The sequence below is a fragment of the Chiloscyllium punctatum genome, chromosome 15 (assembly GCF_047496795.1).
Source record: "Chiloscyllium punctatum isolate Juve2018m chromosome 15, sChiPun1.3, whole genome shotgun sequence".
Taxonomy (NCBI): Eukaryota; Metazoa; Chordata; class Chondrichthyes; order Orectolobiformes; family Hemiscylliidae; genus Chiloscyllium; species Chiloscyllium punctatum.
Window position 1 is genome coordinate 25,807,185 of NC_092753.1, and position 19,865 is coordinate 25,827,049.

The following is a 19,865-nucleotide window of genomic DNA, read 5'->3' on the forward strand; positions in this document are numbered from 1 at the left end:
GCACATCTCTCGACTGTAAAAGAGGAAACTGGTGCAGACACGGGGAGTACATACAAACTCCACACAGTCGCATGAAGGTGAATTGAACCTGGATCCTTGGCGCTGTGAGGCAGCAGTGCAAACAACTCAGCTTTTGCAATTGCCTAAGCCCATTGTTAAGACATTCTTAATAAGAGATTCCAAGATGTTTTTGACAACTGAAGTCAGGTTAATTGACCACTAGTTCCCAGTTTTCTCTGTCCTTCCTGTCTTGCCTCACCATATCTCTGCTGGAGGATCATCAGGCTCCAAATTGAGAACCAGCACTAATTCCATGTGAGTGAGTCTCACAATTTCTAAACTTAACCAACTGTTCCTTTCCTCATACCACATGATAACAGTGGAAAAGGTAACGTGTTTAGTGAGTTGTATCACAAGATCACATGCTAAACTTTTCCCTTCATATCGTGTTTCTCAGAATAAATTTGTGAAAATTAGCAATACTAGAAACCACTGACATCATCCAAAATATTTTTTCAAAATCTTGAGTCCTTATTGTTCATTAACATGAGGGCAAATTATAAACAATTTGTTTTTATATGTACCTTTAACACAATAAAACATCGATTTGCAAGAATAATGGGGGGAAATTAAAATCAGGATTCCACAACAGGCTAGCATTAGATTAGTGCTGATATCTTGGAGGATTGTGGGTTAGCAAAGATTACAGAGTTTGAGGAATACAGGGAAGAAGAGTCATAGAGTTGTACAGCATGGAAACAGAACCTTTGGTCCAACCCGTCCATGCCAACCAGATATCCCAACCCAATCTAGTCCCACCTGCCAGCACCCGGCCCATATCCCTCCAAACCCTTCCTATTCATATACCCATCCAAATGCCTCTTAAATGTTGCAGTTGTACCAGCCTCCACCACTTCCTCTGGCAGCTCATTCCATACACGTGCCACCCTCTGCGTGAAAACGTTGCCCCTTAGGTCTCTTTTATATCTTTCCCCTCTCATCCTAAACCTATGGCCTCTAGTTCTGGACTCCCCGACCCCAGGGAAAAGACTTTGTCTATTTATCCTATCCATGCCCCTCAATTTTGTAAACCTCTATGCGGTCACCCCTCAGCCTCCGACACTCCAGGGAGAACAGCCCCAGCCCGTTCAGCCTCTCCCTACAGCTCAAATCCTCCAACCCTGGCAACATCCTTGTAAATCTTTTCTCAACCCTTTCAAGTTTCACAACATCTTTCTGATAGGAAGGAGACCAGAACTGCATGCAGTATTCCAACAGTGCCCTAACCAATGTCCTGTACAGCTGCAACATGACCTCCCAACTCCTGTACTCAATACTCTGACCAATAAAGAAAAGTATACCAAACACCTTCTTCACTATCCTATCTACCTGCGACTCCACTTTCAAGGAGCTATGAATCTGCACTCCAAGGTCTCTTTGCTCTGCAACACTCCCTAGGACCTTACCATTAAGCATATAAGTCCTGCTAAGATTTGCTTTCCCAAAATGCAGCACCTCGCATTTATCTGAATTAAGCTCCATCAGCCACTTTTCAGCCCATTGGCCCATCTGGTAAAGATCCTGTTGTAATCGGAGGTAACCCTCTTTGCTGTCCACTACACTTCCAATTTTGCTGTACTTCTTATACTCGCATCCAAATCATTTATGTAAATGACAAAAAGTAGAGGGCCCAGCACCGATCCTTGTGGCACTCCAGTCATGGGCCTCCAGTCTGAAAAACAACCCTCCACCACCACCCTCTGTCTTCTACCTTTGAGCCAGTTCTATATCCAAATGGCTAGTTCTCCCTGTATTCCATGAGATCTAACCTTGCTAATCAGTATCCCATGGGGAGCCTTGTCGAACGCCTTACTGAAGTCCATATAGATCACATCTACTGCTCTGCCCTCAATCTTCTTTGTTACTTCTTCAAAAAACTCAATCAAGTTTGTGAGACATGATTTCCCACGCACAAAGCCATGTTGACTATCGCTAATCAGTCCTTGCCTTTCCAAATACGTGTACATCCTGTCCCTCAGGATTCCCTCCAACAACTTGCCCACCACTGAGGTCAGGCTCACTGGTCTATGGTTCCCTGGCTTGTCTTTACCACCCTTCTTAAACAGGGAAAGTAAACAGAATGTAGCATCTTATGAGTTCTTCCTCATTACAAGCTGAAGTTTTCTTGTCGCTGACAAATCATGCACCACCACAAATATAGTTCAGGCTATCTTTATCCTTCCTATAACTCCTGCAATACATTCACCATTATCATTTATCCTAACTGGAGAAGCTTTTATACATGCCCCATTCTAGTTTCTTCTCAAGTATCCCTTCCAACTACCATTGATTTTTATTTTGTTAGTTTCATACTCTACTCTGAAACCCAAATTCTAAATTTTACTTTGTCTATGATAATATATTTTTGAACCTTGCAAGTAGTGCTGTTGCCAATATTCCACACATTTATGTCCTTGTTCTAATTTTTACCGATGTATATTTAATTCTCTGAATGTTGGTTCTGTGTGCGCGGATTGAATAGTCTTAGCAAAAACAGTACACATAATCTTGTCGGGCTCCTGCCTTCAATCGAAATATTTTGGATTGTCCCTCTTGTAGCCTCATGCTCAGTATTTGGTCTCAATATAAATTTTGAATAAACTGCACATCTTTACTGTTAATATCACATTTCAGTAACATCATTTATTAACTTTTGGTGTTAAATACAATCAAATGCTTTTTCATTATCCACAAAGCATATGCAAATGTTCATATTTATTTCCAGATATTTATCTGGTTAAACACTTTCCTCTTTTCTTCCTACTCCCAGGTTAAATCCAGATAGTATTTCAATGATTTCTGCTCCAAATGTGTCATTATTTCATTCTAATATGATTTTAAAGATCACTTTAATAAGATGACTCATTAAGCTAAATTCTAAGATGATTCCATTTCATTATTTTTGATTATTCTTTACCCAAGAAACCTATGTCTCAAATCACTTGGAATGTATCCATGTAGTTGATCACAAATTTCTATTACCAATTCTAGTTCTGTTTCTCCAAGGGCTTTTAGATCAGCTATTGGTACTCCATGCCTGGCCTGACCATTTCGCATTCACTCACTGATCAATTTGTCAGCATAATGTTTGGTCCATTGTTTGCCTCTACATGAGGACCGTCGTACAATTCACTGCTATATTTTTGTGTCAGCTTCTCTTTCAAATAATATTTAACTACCTTTGGCTTTTATACACCTACTAACTATTATTACTCAAACACCTGGTATTTTACACAGTACTCTACAGGCTGTGAAGTGTAGTCAAATGCAGCAGCCAAACAAAGTAACACAAGACCCCACAAAGAAAAAGTGAATTAAATATCCTTGGCAATCTTGACCGGGAAGACGAAAAACTCTTTCAAATCATGCATCTGAATAGACAGAGTCATTTCACCAATGCAGCCTTTTCTCAGTGATACACTGAAGTGCCAACTCAGGCTACATATTCAAATTCTGTCAGGGACCTGAACCAGAAACTTCAGAATAAGCTTTCTAACTGGTAATGGCACTTTATCCTGAAGGAAGATTAACTATGACAATGTATACATACAAAAGCAATGATGAATACCTTTATGAACCATTTCAGAGATACATTTGTGACTTTAAAACCTGTGTTTTTTACCATGTCTATTTTGCCATTTTTCCTAATACTTCTTTGTTTGGTGCAGTTGTAGATAATGTCTCTGGAGTGGACATTTACCGAAGTGAATTAAATAACTGCAAATCACTACTAACAGTCCTATGAATTCCAAGAAAATTTGCACCAGTCTCCAGTCCCAGGACATTCTGCACACAGATTAAATGAAATTTATCTAAATTCATCCCCACTTTAACTTCTGATCCAGCTCCGTTTTATATATAATATTCCAGTCTACGTGTATTGCCAATATTATTCTGCAACACTTGGAACATGCTAGGAACTACTCTGGGCAACAGTAGAAATTTGATGTTGATAAAATTAATTCCTCGGCTAATATTCTGCACCAAATTCTTCAACAAATTAGAGTTTCAGTGTTTAAAGCTAGTCCTAAGAAGGAAGCTCTGCACAATTTAAAAGCAGATTCAATATTTTATAAAGAGTACATGCCATTTTGCAGACACTGATGCGAAATACGTGAAAACAAACTTTGTTGTTTTACTCCAAACCATTTTTATTTGGGGAAAATCATTATAAGAATGTATTGTTAAGTTACTTGCCTGATTGTGTTTGTAAACAAATGAAAAATGTTTCCTGAAATGGTATCTCAAAAAATTGCTTAACCAAATGTGACAGCTCACATAATTTTGATACAGATACATCACTTGTCTGTATGTGCCAACTATTTCATCCTATATTCCATACTTCGAAAGGGGAACTTCACATAAACTTGTCAGGTTCCAGCCTGCCATTCCCAATGGAAGCACCGCAGGACCATCAGGCGTTAACAGCACCGTGCCAAGTGGCAGTGGGAAATCAGCCATGCAAAGATAAAATGAGGGCTAGGATGACCAGGGACACCCCCCAACCCCATGGGTGACAGAATAATTGTCAGGTGAAAGCGTCTTTGCCATGGAGTCACCTGCCTACCTTGCCTGCCCACCTGGCTGTGGCCCAGCAGCTGGGGCCTGGTCCTCCTGCTGCTGCCTGACTCCTGCTGCCATGGGGACAGCGGGGTTGCCATCGGTGCCGCTCCCTAGCAACCGAGCCTAGCAACGGGCAGCCGGAGCCGCGGCCTGAGTTTTTTTTCCTTTTTCCCCCTTTCCCCCACCCCCTTGCAGACTGAATCTTACCTTGCTCCTGATCTGCCCGGAGGTCGACACTTTCCTGATGAGTTTTTGTGGCCCTTCGTGCTCCCCTTCGCTGTCGGAGGACTCGTCCCCGGTGGCTCCCGGACCGCCTCCGGCCGCATGCTGCTGCTGCTGCTGCGGAGCTCCGGCCCCCGGGGCCGCCATCCCCGCCGCCGCCACCTTCTCCGATTCCTGCGGGCAGAAGGAAGACTTGGAGTGAGGTTGAGCCGCTTTCCTGTCAGAGCCAGCCCAGCGCGGTGCGGCGCCTCCGGGCTTCGACGCCATGTTCCAGCCGGACTCTGGGCAAAGGGTGAGACAGAAAGTTCAGAGAGAGAGAGAGAAAGAAAGAGGGCAACAAGGGAGATAGAGACAGAAGGGGGAGGGAGGGAGAGAAATACAAAAGGTTGGGGGGGGGTGGGGGAAACACGAAGAGATACAGAAACATAAAACACAAACCGAGATAGGGATGAAATGGAGATGTAGAGGTAAAAGGCAGAGATGGAGATTTGGCAGATAAAAAGAATCAAGAGAGGCAGAAGTGGAGAAAAGAACAGGCAGGAGTAAAGGTAGAGAAAGTCAGAAAAGGCGAGTGAAACAGATGAGACATAAGGACAGAGGGGTCACAGCTCAAACAGAAACACACAGATAAAGACAGATCAACGAATAAAGACAGATTAAGACGTAGAAACAAAAAAAATGAAATAAGGATCAACTGAGAAAGTGATAGTCACAGCGAGGTTAAGTTAAAGAGACACAGAATATACAACTGTAAACAAAGACAGGGAAAAAGAAAATTAAACTCAGAATTATACACACAGTGAGAGACACAAAACCAACAGTGGAAGATGCAGAGAAAAATAGGGGGACTAAAAGGAAAGAGAATAAGAAATAGTAAGAAAAAACAGAAAATTGCAAAGGGAAAGATAAATCCAGTGAAGCAGAAATGAAGTAAGAGAACTCAAATACAAAAACAAAAAGTGAAACAAGGTTGAGAGAGAGAATACAGAAAAAGTGCGAGACAGAGAGTAAGAGATGTGACAGAAACACAGAAATATGAAATCAAGACGCCAAAAAAAGCGTGGCGAGAAACAGACAAGCTCACAGAAAAACAAACACAAATGCAGAGGGAGAGAGAGATAGAGAAAAACTGGAGAAATTGAGATATAAACAGAGAGAAACAATGGGAAATAATGGACAACAAGCTGAATGATAGAAACATAAATAAAGTGAAGAATTGGAATTAAGAATATGAGAGATACAGATAAACAGGGAAGAGAGACAAGCACAGAAACAAAAATAAGGATAAACAAATAAATGTGGAGACAACTAGGGAGAAGTAGAGAATGACTTACAAAACTATGGAAAGGAACCAAAGGACACACAAAGCCATGCAAAAAAAAATGAAACCAAGAGAGAGGCACAGCAAAACAAGGATGTAGAGATAATAGCAATAAAGATAAATAAAGAGAAAATGATCAGAGATAAAAAAAATGAAATGGAGAGAAATGCTGAGATAGATGATATCAGATACAAACAGAGAACTAAGGATATAAAGAGAATGGGAGACAGAGACACAAGCATAAAGTTTAATAAAGTGAAACAAAGCTAAAAAGTGAGAAAAATGTGAGTAGTCAGGAGAGAACCATAAAACAGAAAGTCAGATAGTAATAAAGAAAATGGAGAAAGAATGAAACTTGCAGGCACAAAAAGAAAGAAATGTACAATAAAAAGGAACATGGTAATAGAGAAACATAGAAAAGAAATTGGGAAATTGACAAAGAGACCACAGCAAAGTAACAGAGAAATACAGACTGATGGGTAGAAAATTGGAATAAAGAAAAAAAGGACAGCAGCAGAGAGCTGGATAATGGGAAAAAAAACCTCAGCAAGAGAGCTGTTGCCTAACAGAAACAGAAGAGAAACAGCCATGAACACATGCAGGATGAATGGCAGGTATAAAAGCAGACTGAGAGATACACAAACTGTAAAAACTGATTTGAAACATGCAGAAGTGAGCTCTATACTGATAGGGAAAAATCATGCAAGTGAAAAAGCAATGAACAACTTACACCTTTAATATGTTAAAAAGATATTCCATAGAAGCAGCATTTAAACAATGGCAGAAATGCTGAAATACAGATATAGAAATATATAGGTCAGAGGAGAAAAACACGTATTATTCAGACACACTGTTGACATCAACCACAAAAGGTATTTAGATAAACGACTGGGGAAAAGAAACTAGATGAAGAAAGAAACAGAGGTAGAGAGATTGGCCAAGGTAGAGAGCCTGAAGAAAATGAAGAGACAGAAGCACAGTTAGCAAGTGTGAAACAGACAGGAATTTAAAAAAGTAGGCACAGGCACGCAGAGTAAAAGCAGAATCGATGCCCTAGGTTCACGTCCCACTTGTTCCAGAGGTGTGTAGTAACATCTCTGAACAGGTTGATTACAACTTTTTTTTTTAAAAGAGAGAGAGGAAGGCACTGAGAACATCTGACATACACAGATCCAGAAAGCAAGAGGCAGACATAATCGGCTATACACAGGCTGTTGTGCACAGAGAGAGAGAGAGAGAGAGAGAGAGAAATAAAGAAAGAAAGAAAGTGCTAAACGCCAGTGCAAGGCAAAAGACAGAGCTAGAGGTCAGTGTATAGAGAAACAGAAATGCCGGTATACAGAGAGATCTATAAACCGCTGTTCAGAGAGAGACTGAGACCAAAAGGCCCATGCACAAAGCAAAAGAGATGTAGTGTGAGAGAAAGAGTACCATATGTCAGTGTCTGGAGTAAATGAGCTAAAATCCACTGTACCGAGGGGAGTGTAAGAGGCTGAGATACAGAGAAACTAAGTCTGGATGGCTGTCGCCAAAAACATTCAGAGATTGAACAACAAACATCAGGAAGGAAAAGTTCTGAGAGAAAGGAATACCAAAAAGACAGGTACAGAGGAGGAAAAACTAAATAAACACAAAAATATTAAGTGAGACAGAAACATAGAAGAGAGGTACAGAGATTAAGGAAGAGATAGAGAGGTGAGTGACAAATACTGAAAATGGTACAGGAGAAGAAGACAAACATGAAATTAGATAGAAAAATAATATCAGAAGCACACACTTATACAGACCAGAGGCAAAGTACTGAGATAGAACCAAAGACAGAGAGATTCAGGTAAGGGGCATAAGTTACACACAGAAGAGTTCCCAAAGAGATGAAAACTCAAACACAAACTTTGAACAAAAATTAAAGACATAATATAGAAAGACATTTTCAAACTATTTCTGTAATGTGTTCAGTAATGGAGGATATATTTCAAGGGACTTCACAGAGATATAAAAAGAAAACAGAAACTGAGCCAAAGAAGCAGGTGTGACAAAAATATCAGATGTGATTTATAAACAGGATCTTAAATGAAAAAAAATGTCAAAATTGAGGAAGGACATGGAACACAAAGTTATGACCAGCAATCATAGTGGTCAATGCACAAGAGAAGGGAACAGGACTTGAGCAGTTAAGGGGTGATTGGGAAGGAAATAAAATGATCCGGAAAAATAGGCTTTGACAATTAAACATTGAAGACTGTTGTAGGAAGTGGGAGGCGAAGTGACAGTTTAACTCTAACAATGAGAATTTTAACTTTGAGGTATCAGCTGACTGGAGGTCAGTATAGATCAGCAAATGGTGGGATAAAGAGAATACCAAGGGAATAGATTTGATGTGTAGAATGCTACCCTTTTCTGGAGAGCCTTCTGAATAGTTATGTCTGTAAGTGACAAAGACAGATGGTATGGCAGTAGGGGATTTTTTTTTCTATGGTAAGGTTCAGATATTAGAGTTTAAGCTCAAAGCTGAATGGGATGTTGAAGTTGCAAGCAACCTAGTTGTGCTTGAATTATAGACGGGGAGAGGTGATGAGTATGATAGTCACCTTATGAGGTTGTTGCCAAGCCAAAGGTATCAGTTTCTGATTTCCTAATGGTTTGCTCGAGGAAACTGCAGCGCATTCAAGACTGGAAGTCTTATGACAGAGGTGAAGCAGGATCAAGGGAGGAGTGAGTCTTGAAGGAAGGACAGTGGCTTGAAATGTTTACTTTTATTTCTGTCTCCACAGGTGCCACCTGACCTGTTGAATATGTTCAGCACTTTTATGTTTTAGTCCTGGAAAAGGGGTGATGCAGCCAATACGTATGGGACCAAATTGAGCAAAAGTGTGGCCAAAAATAGATCAGGATGGAAAATAATTCATTGATGGAGATGCATGACTCTAATCAGAAGATCAAGTGGAACCAAGTGATGGAAATCCATTGAGGTGACTGTTAGAGGAGCATAACCAGAGAGGAATTGCGTAGATAAAAGCATACATTAACAAAAAAATCATGAAACAAAGACACTGAAAGAATGTAGGATGCATCTGCAGGAACCCAAGAATAAACATGGACTTTGAAGACAAAGACAAACACTGAGATCCAGGAGGTATGGAAAAAGTAACAGAAAAGCACACGATTTCATTAAGCCACCGAACTCAAACACACAATGAAGCTTACAGAATGTTACTTCGATAGACAGAAACATGAGGTTCAGATATAAGTTTGTATCTGAAATACCATACCAGTTGTTTAAACTAGTTGTTTTAAACCACACAAACACAATGACTGTAGATTCATTGCACAGTTGGCTGAAATCAGAGCTAAACCAAATGGATTTCTTATGACTGGTCATGAGCAGTGTCCTGGACAGAGACACTCAAACAGCAAATATAAAACATCAACCAAATGACAACACCTTTCAAAATTGTTGACCTCTGCCACTTGGAAGGATAAGGGTAGAAAATACGTGCAAATGCCACCATCTACAAGTTCCTGTCCTTCCACCCTGACTGGAAACGAAAATGTGGTTCCCTCACTTTCACTGGGTCAAAACCCTGGAACTGCTTTCCTCACAGCAATGTTAATCTACCTAAACCAAAAAGACTGCACTTCTAAAGGAGACTCACAGCCACCTTCTCAAGGGCAATTAGGGATGGCCAATAAATGCCAGCCTAGAACATAAATTGCAACGCAGTACAGGCCTTTCGGCGCTCGATGGTTCCACAGGTCAGTGCAACAATCTGAAGCCTGCCAAACCTACACTATTCAGTTTTCATCCATATGTTTATCCAATGACCATTTAAATGCCCTTAAAATTGACGACTCTCCAACTGTTGCAGGCAGGGCATTTCACACCCCTTCTACTCTGAATAAAGAAACTACGTCTGACATCTGTCCTATATCTATCACCCCTCAATTTAAAGCTATATTCCCTCGTGCTAGTCAACACTATCAGAGGAAAGATCTTGCACTGTCCACTCTATCTAACCCTCTGATCATCTTGTATGTTTCTATAAAGCCACATCGTAACCTTTTTCTCTCGAACAAAAAACAGCCTCAAGTACCTCAGCCTTTCCTCATAAGGCCTTCCCTCCATACCAGGCAACATCCTGATAAATCTCCTCTGAACCCGTTCTATGACCTCATGGCTCTTAAACTCAATCCCTCTACCAATAAAAACTAACACATCGTACTTCTTCTTACCAACCCCATCAACCTGGATGGCAGCTTTCAGGAATCTATGCAAATGGACAACAAAATCTCTCTGCTCATCCACACTACCAAGAATCTTACCATTAGCCCAATACTGTCTATTCCTATTATTCCTTCCAAAGTGAATCACCTCACGCTTTTCCGCATTAAACTCCATTTGCCACCTCTCAGTCCAGCTCTGCAGATTATCTATGTCTATGTAACCAGCAACATCCTTTGGCACTATCCACAGCTCCACCGACTTTAGTGTCATCCACAAATTTACTAACCCATCCTTCTATGCCTTCATCCAGGTCGTTTATAAAAATGAAAAACAGGAGTGGCCTCAAAATAGATCCTTGTGGTACACCACTCGTAACTGAACTCCAGGGTGAACATTTCCCATCAACCACCATCCTCTCACAGCGAGCCAATTTCTGAACCAAACCACTAAATCACCCTCAATCCGATGCCTCTGTATTTTCTGCAATAGCCTACAACAGGGAAACTTATCAAACACCTTACTTAAGTCCATATACCCCACATCAACTGCTTTACCCTCATCCAGCTGTTTAGTCACCTTCTCAAAGAACTCAATATGGTTTGTGAGGCACCGTGATCAACTTATTCCTCTCTAGATGATTATAAATCCTATCTCTTACAATCCTTTCCAACACTTTACCCACAACAAGGCTCACTGGTCTATAATTACCAGGGTTGTCTCTACTCCCCTTCGTGAACAAGGGGACAACATTTGCTGTCCTCCAGTCTTCTGGCACTACTCCTGTAGACAATGACAACATAAAGATCAAAGCCAAACGCTCTGCAATCTCCACCTTCTCACAGAATCCTAGGATAAAGCCCAGGGGACTTGTCTATTTTCACACTTTCCAGAATTGCTAACACTTCCTCCATTGAACGTCAATCCCATCTAGTCTAATAGCCTACAATGGGGAAACTTATCAAACACCTTACTGAAGTCCATGTACCCCACATCAACTGCTTTACCCTCATCCAGCTGTTTGGTCACCTTCTCAAAGAACTCAATATGGTTTTATTTTAATATTCTCCTCAACAGCATTGTCTTTTTCCATTGTGAATATTGACGAAAAATGTTCATTTAGCTCTTCCCCTATCTCCTCGGACTCCACGCACAACTTCCCACTACCATCCTTGATTGGCCCTAATCTTACTCGAGTCATTCTTTTATTCCTAACATACCTATTGAAAGCTATAAAGGTATTCCTTGATCCTACCTGCCAAAGACATCTCATGGCTCTTCGTAGCTCTCATTTCAGGTCTTTCCTGGCTAACTTGTAATTCTCAAGCACCCTAACTCATGTCTCACCTTTACATAAGCCTCCTTCTTCCTCTTGAAAAGAGATTCAAGTTCTTAGTAAACAACGGTTCCCTCGCTCGAACACTTCCTCCCTGCCTGACAGGTACATACTTATCAAGGGCACACAATAGCTGTTCCTTGCACAAGCTTCACATTTCAATTGTGCCCATTCCCTACAGTTTCATTCCCCATCCTATGCATCCAAAATGTTACCTAACTACATCATATTTGCTTTTCCCCCAGCTATAACTCTTGCTCTGTGGTATATACCTATCCCTTTCTATTGCTAAAGTAAACTTAACCAAATTGTGGTCACTATCACCAAAGTGCTCATCCATCTCCAAATCTAACACCTGGCCAGGTTCACTACCCAGTACCAAATCCAATGTGGCCTCACCCTCTTGCTGGCCTATCTACATACCGTGCCAGGAAACCCTCCTGCACACATTGGAAAGAAGTTGACCTATCTAAAAGTACTTGAACTATAGCATTTCCAGAATTGAAAAATGTGGTGCTGGAAAAACACAGCAGGCCAGTCAGCAGGATTCTCCTGCTCCTCAGATACTGCCTGGCATGCTGTTTTTTTTTCCAGCGCCACATTTTTCAACTCTGGTACTCCAGCATCTGCAGTCCTCACTTTCTCCAATAGCGTTTCCAGTCAATATTTGGAAAGTTAAAGTCCCCATAATGACTACCCTATTATTCTTGCTCCTATCCACAGTCATCTTTTTAATCCTTTTCTGTCCATCTCTGGAACTTTTCAGAGGTCTGTAGAAAACTCCCAACAGGGTGACCTCTCCTGTTTCTAAACTCAGCCTGTACTAACTCAGAAGACAAGTCCTCATCAAACATCCTTTCTGCTACCGTAATATTGTCCTTGACGAACTTCCTCCTCCCACCCCCCTTCTACCACCTTCCCTGTTCTTACTGAAACAGCTAAACCCCAGAACCTGCAACAATCATTCCTGACCCTGCTCTGCCCATGTCTCCGAAATGGCCACAACATTGGAGTCCCAATTACCAACCTATGGCACAAGTTCACCCACTTTATTCTGAATTCTCTTGGTATTGAACTAGACACACTTTAAACCGCCTTTCTGCCTGCCAGTACACTCCTGTGTCCTTGAAACCTTATCGATGACCTCACTACTCTCCGAACTACAATTCAGGTTCCCATCCCCCTGCTGAATTATTTTAAACCCTCCCACAGAGCATGAGCAAATTTCCCTCCCCCTAGCTATTGGTACTCCTCTGGTTCAAGTGTAGACCATCCCATTTGTAGAGGTCCCACCTACCCCAGAATGAGCCCCAATTATCCATTAAGGTTTCAATTTATTTAGTATTGTCACTTGTACCTGAATACAGTGAAAAATGAATATCACCACATTCTAGCACCATCTTGGATTACAGAATAAATTCCTGAAAAAATTGTATATATGCTAAAATACTGAATAATTAATATTAAATTGATATTACTAGAACTGAAACTGCTTCTTTTCCCCTCTGTAGACTTCATCCTCTCTGCTCCTCCACTTGCCGCCGTCCCCGGATTACTGGCAATGTGTTTATTTTCTGCCACCACCATCACTTCAAGTGTCTGAGCTGAAGATGGTCACGCTGCATAGGTCCCAAACATCCTCCAACATTGGACTTCGACTGATGGTTCCTGGCGTAGATAGAGTGGATAGCCAGACACTTTCTCCCATGGCGGAATTGTCTATCACTAGGGGCATAATTTGAAGGTAATTTGAGGAAGATTTAGGGGAGATGTCAGAGGTAGGTTCTTTACTCAGAATGGTGAGTGTGTGAAATGCATTGCCAGCAGTGGAAGGAGAGTCAGATACATTTGGGACATTTAAGCAACTCTTGGATAAGCACATGGAAGTTAGTACAATGAAGGATATGTAGGTTAATCTGATTTTAGAGTAGAATAAAAGGCTGGCACAACATAGAGGGCTGAAGAACCTGTAATGTGCTGTACTGTTTTATGTAACTGATGGGGCTCTAGCTTGTCTTCTGATGCCGCCACCCGAGATGGAGCAGGGATGGAGATACATATCAGTGAAAGTGTGATTGGAACATTTATATAAATGATTTGGATGTGAACATAGGAGATATACTTAGTAAGTTTGCAGATGATACCAAAACGGGCTGCAATGGACAGCGAAGAAGGTTACCTTCGAATATAATGGGATCTTGATCAGATGAGCCAATGGGCAAAGGAGTTGCAAATAGAGTTTAATTTAGACAAATGTGACGTGCTGCATTATGGAAAGGTAAATCAGGGCAGGACTTATACACTTAATGGTAAGGTCCTTGGAGTGCAGGTTCATAGTTCCTTGAAAGTGGAGTCACAGGTAGATAGGATAGTGAAGAAAGTGTTTGGTATGCTTGACTTTATTGGTCAGTGCGTTGAGTAAAGGAGTTGGAAGGTCATGTTGCAACTGCATAGGACATTGGTCCAGTTCATGTTCTGTGAAGCGGGCACCCAGTCCATAGTTCATTTCCGCAATGTAGAAGAGACACTGCAGCGTCCAGATGCAATATCGAGTTCAATAATTTTAGGGCCTAAATTTCCCCATGTCCTAGCCCTCTATCCCACACACCAGGCCTTTTTAATCACATAGTCTGCCATTGCACACTACATATTGTTAGTCACTAACAGCTGTTCACCGTCCTAGCCAGATCATTATCAACTCCTTTGTCTTTCCACCTGTTCTTCTCTCTCTTTACTTCTTCCCCCACCCCCCCTCCCCCCGCCCTTCTGCATATATCCCAACATTTTCCTAGCTACCATCAGGACTGAGGAAGGGTCACTGCACCCAAAATATTAATTCTGATTTTTCTTCACAGATGCTGCTGAGCTTTTCCACCAACTTCTGTCTTTGTTCCTGATTCACAGCACCCACAGTTCTTTTGGTTTTTATGATGTCTGTATCCACGCTCCCATTCCAGGTTCCTCTCAAGTCCAAAACCCTGGCACAGGGCAGACTAGACATGCATCTGGACTCTCACGCTTTGCTGCAAAGAACAGTATCAGTCCTCCTAAATATTCTGTCACTTATTACTGCTACATTCCCAGTTAATCTACAACCTCAGATTCCTGTACCATGATGGCGTAGTCACTTAGCTCAACCCTCCTGCTGCCCATTCTGTCAACCAGACAAGCTCAAAGAAAACTACAAATCTGTTGGACAACTGCCCTCTGGGCGATCTTACCTACCTCACTCAGTCATACTCCCCTGTCCCTGAACACCAACAGAAAATCAGATGATCCAACCCTAAGAAGTGTGGTTGCTTTCTGGTACAAATAATCCTACCCTCACATGTTGCACTGTTTGTAATTTAAACTCAAGCTTATAAAGTCTGAGCTGAAGCTTCTCAAACTTCAAATGCTTTCCGCAAGCACATTTGCTGTGGACCAAACTGGAATTCAGAAACTTCCATGTGCTGTAATTATAACAGATTATTGTCCTGCATTCCTTAATGTGTTCAAAGGGACTACTCACTTATTGTATTCTGCTTTATATTCATTTTTAAAATATCTTTTAATAACCCTTATCACCAGCTACTGCTTTATTTTGAATCTCAAGAATAGAATAAATCTTAATAATGTGCCCAATATCCACTAATTAACCAGATACTTCTCCTGTAGCACAGTAGGAATCAATTTCAGCAAAACCAAAAGCAAAAAAAAACCCTCTTTACCTTCCTCATTTAACTCCCTGAACACTTTGCCAGAGGAAGTGATGGATGCAGGTACAATTACAACATTTAAAAAACATTTGGATAAGTAAATGAATAGGAACGGTTTTGGAGGGATATGGATGAAATGCAGGCAGATGGCACTAGTTTAGTTTGGGGACATTGTTGACGTGGACTAGTTGTACTAAAGGGTCTGTTTCCATGCTGTCTGACTATGACTATGACTTAACACTGGCAATATTGAAAGTCACACTTAAATGCTAGAATGCACTGAGTAGCTAGTTTTATATGCTGCTAACAAAATATCTCTTAATGAGGATCCAGTTTTTCTTTCACTTGAATCCTTGAAGAAAACCTGCTTAAAGGATTGTAACTGAATAACTTAAATGTAAAATTTAAGTTTAATACCATCTACAAGTTAACTTTGTACAAAATATAAAAATTAGGTTTTACCCAACAACTGGACACAGTGTCTCAGTGTCAAAATCACCACAAAAATACACTCCGATTATCTTGGTGTGAAATTAACATAAATATATAATGGCTCAGTGCAGTCATTAAAACATCTTGCCCATAGAGGTTATCAAATGCTTTGGCAGTGCTAAAGCCCTCATATGCACAAAGTGAAATAAGCAAAACGCTCCTGGCCTGCAATTTTCAACACACACCATCGGTCACAGAGAGAAGGGTCACAGAATGCACATCCAGGAAGAATTCATTCATTCTCACAGAGAAACATCTTGGACATGGAAAACACTGACAGCCACACTTCCAAGAGCAATCAATACTAATGCAAACTAATTCTGATTTACCAGATCCTGGAGGAAGTTGCGGAACAGTCGCCCATTGGGAAAATCAAATGCATGCATCAGTCAGTCCAAGATTGACTGGAGTATTCCGGACTGAGACAGGAGCTGTTAGGACTGAAGTTTAAAAAAAAGGAACATTTCCACTTTGTTTATAGAAGGTAGTCCAAGTGCCAGTAATGGTTGCTGAGAATTGGGGCATGGGCCACGGAATGTTAATTGGAAACTGTGTTTTTCAGATATTGTATAGTGAGTGGAGTGTGCAAATGATGTCAACTTGGATGTTCACCACCCAGCGCCCCCAGCGATTTCTGGGGATGTGAATGAAACAGAAACCAATAAAGCAGGGTAGGAATTGACAGACAGCAATGGGTCCTGTCCCACTTCACTCTTATGTGAAGTAGCACAGAAAAATCAATTATTGAAAAGTCAAAAATAAGATTCAAGGGGGAAAAAAAGACATTGATAGCTGTAGTTCTCCACTTGTGCTGTTACCAAACACAGTATTCTAGTGTGCAACTTGCCTCAGTTTCTCACTCGAGCATTTATACTTGAGTCAACACAGCTCAAAGATGATAAAACCAAGTGAATCAAAATGATAAGGACTCCTGATGCCTTAAATCTGAAACAAACACCAAGAATGCTGGAGAAACAAGTCTCTGACAAGGAGTCACTGGATTTGAACGTTAACTCTGTTTTTCTATCTCCAGATGCTACCAGACCTGCTGAGTTTCTCCAGCATTCTCTTTGTGAATTAAAATGATGTTGAGCTGCACATACATGACCAGACCTAGAGATGATCAACAAACTATGCGTGAGTGTTTGGGTATATCTCGGACCAGTCAAGTTACTTTAAACACAAATATGATCTATCCATCTTTCAAACAAAAACACATCGGGGTTCTGCCTGTAATTAGTCCTGAGCTACTTTAATTGCAGGTTTTGAAAATAACTTGGATGTAAAACTGCTCGTAAAGTCCCATCAGAAAAAACACTGTGGGAAATGAGAAGAGGATTACATTATGAAAATCAAGGTTGCACCGAAATTAAAGTACAAACCAGATTGCAACATTGATCTTCAGTGTCACACACAAACACAGATTGACACACACAAATGGACAATCTCACAGTCGCTCACAATTGTTCAATCACAGGCACACACGCACAGACTGACAATCCCATACACACAGAAAATCATACAATAACACAATCAGACAAACTGACACATACAGACCAACACATACACATAGAAGCGCTAACAGACATACAGGCGCACAATCTCTCTCTGCCACATACATAGAGATATAGAGCGGCCATGTGACTGAATCAATTTGATATTAAATTGCCCAAATTTCGATACACGAACCCAGCAAAGAACGAAAGCTGCGAATCACGCCGTATTTGGGTTATGCAGTTTGATATATCGGACAAGGAACTTTAATTTCATGGGGCAGAAAAAAAAACACAGCGACAATATTTTCGATCCAGCAGACCCATGCAGGTTTTTAACGAATGCTAATTTATTGGAAAGACTGCGAAGGGCGGAGTGAAGGTTTCCAGTCCTTCTGTGTCTTTTTTACATGAACAATGGGTGAGGCAATCATGAGATCAAACAATTTCGAAACGACTTCCCACCCCCGTCTCGGATATTGATGAATTGAAACGCGGCTGCTCGGCTCCTGGAGTTGGATCAGTCAGAGTGCTCCCAGTCAGGCTCAAATCTCAACGCCTTCATCTCCCCCTTACAGCTTTAGCCTATTTGAACTTCACAGCCTCCCTGTTATTTTTACCCCACTCCCCGGTCGGAAAATCTTGTATGTTCTGGTGAGAGGCGCTGTCCCTGTTGTTGTCACAAGTCAGACACCCCAGATTTACAGCACTGCCATCCCACAACTCACTAACAAAAGATCAGGCACAAAAAAAACCAGCGTGTTACTTCACCTTCGCCCCGTCCAGCCATGCAATGTGACCATCCCCGTCATCTTAATTTTCAACTTACAAAACCACGACTGACATCCCTGGCACCAGAGTCAAAGCGATGAGAAGTGAAGTTTACCCACCAGTTCTTCCCAGACGGGACTCCGGCTGTAAGAGTGATACAGATCCTCCATACTGAGCTCAGCAGCCCTGCCTGCCGGGGAACCTCTGCAGCAATGCTCTGTGCATCCAGATCTCTCAGCAGCTCACCCACCGACTGGCTCCTGTCCCCTCCCTCTCCCACACTGCTGAAGCAAGCAGACAGGAGGAGGGCTGTTTTTGTTTTGCTTGTATCGCCTCCACGTGATTCACTCTCTGTCCTAATAAGGAGCTGGACCATCTCCCGAGATGTCGGTGACGCAGCCGAGGGTTGAGGAGCAAGGCTTTCCCTGGGCAGCCACTACCTGCATTCGCGTAGCGCCGTCGGCCCGGGTGTATCCACGCCCAAGGTGTTTGGTTCAGTGAACACAACAAATGACGGGCAGATGATCTAAAGCTATGGAGGCCATGTGGTCTAACGTGTCAGTAGCGACTTCCCAAATGAGCATTTCAATTGGTGCCGTCCAATGTTAGATTTCCATCACACGCTTTAAATTCTCACACCTTGGGAAGGACCCATTGTGTTGTCCACAGATTAATCAAATTCCAACCAGCCTCCATTTGACATTGATGCTGAGATAATACATCAGCTTGTGTGCCTTTCTGGTTGAAGTGAATCGACAATTGGCAGTCGCGTTCCTTCTGGGAGTCTTTTTTAAGTTTATAGTGTCTAATTAAAGCAAAACTCGCTTTCTTTGCAATATTGTAATAGACAGTTAGGACAACACTGAACATCCTCTGTTTAAATCTTCTAAAATCATTATCCAATCAGGATGGCAATATGACTATCTCCAAAATTGAATCTCCATGTATTGATCTTTGCAAGGCAAATGTTGCCCTTACCTATTTGTGTCCTTCATTTGAAACTCATAAGAACGCAGGAAATGGGGTCAGCAGTAAACCATTTGGCTCATCAAACCTTCAACGCTCATTAAGTTCATGGCTGATCTTGGACTTGAACTGTACTTTCCTGCCTAAACCCTATGCCTCTAATTTCACAAGAGATGGTCTATCCCAGCCCTAAATATATTTAACAATGGACAACCACCCCCTGGGTAGAGAATTGTGTGGATTCACAATCCTTTGATTAACTTCTCATCTCAGTCCTAAGTGATTGCCCCCTTACCCTTGCCCTGTACCCCGTGTTTTAGATTCCCTGACCAGCAGAAGCAGTCTTTTAGTGGTTACCTTATCAAACTCCTAACCTGGAATGTCTCATTGAGATTGCCTCCCATGTTTAAAATCCAAAATTCCCTCTTCAGAACTCATGAGAGAGATGGTGAAAGAATGGGTTTTATAATCTAGAAAAAGGTGGGGAGGAGCAGATCAACTGAATGGAAGGCCCTTTCTTATTGAGTGTAAGGCTTGCATTCTGTAATGTTCTTAACACGTCAATAATTCAAGGCTATGTCCCTTTTTTGTCTTACATGTAGTAGGATTTTGTCCTTGTAACAAACAGCTCCTTATTTACATACCAGAATTCCTGACACACTCTCTGAAGAATCTCTGGTGTTGACAAAATTCCAAACGATAAATGAGTAAAATAATACCATCC

The 19,865-nt window shown here is 41.4% G+C and overlaps 1 protein-coding gene and 1 long non-coding RNA gene across 8 annotated transcripts in view; one reads left to right on the plus strand and one right to left on the minus strand.

Annotated features, from left to right (window-relative positions):
• The window catches only part of dgkh (diacylglycerol kinase, eta), a 569,987-nt gene extending 551,322 nt beyond the window's left edge, over nt 1-18,665 (minus strand). For 6 of the 7 annotated variants that reach the window (XR_011962527.1, XM_072584802.1, XM_072584800.1 and 3 more), the window contains exon 1: nt 4,831-5,149. Coding sequence is in view for 6 of the 7 variants with exons in the window: in XM_072584802.1 (XP_072440903.1) it covers nt 4,831-5,112 (282 nt within the window). In the remaining variant the exon portion in view is untranslated. Of the gene's footprint in view, nt 1-4,830; nt 5,150-18,294 lie in introns of those variants that run through there. The other variant, XM_072584799.1, reaches the window with a different exon arrangement.
• On the plus strand, nt 5,002-18,300 carry LOC140486134 (uncharacterized). Its single transcript, XR_011962528.1, has 3 exons — nt 5,002-5,137; nt 8,938-9,919; nt 13,233-18,300. It is a non-coding gene; the product is annotated as an uncharacterized lncRNA (long non-coding RNA).
• Nucleotides 18,666-19,865: the final 1,200 nt, after the last annotated feature.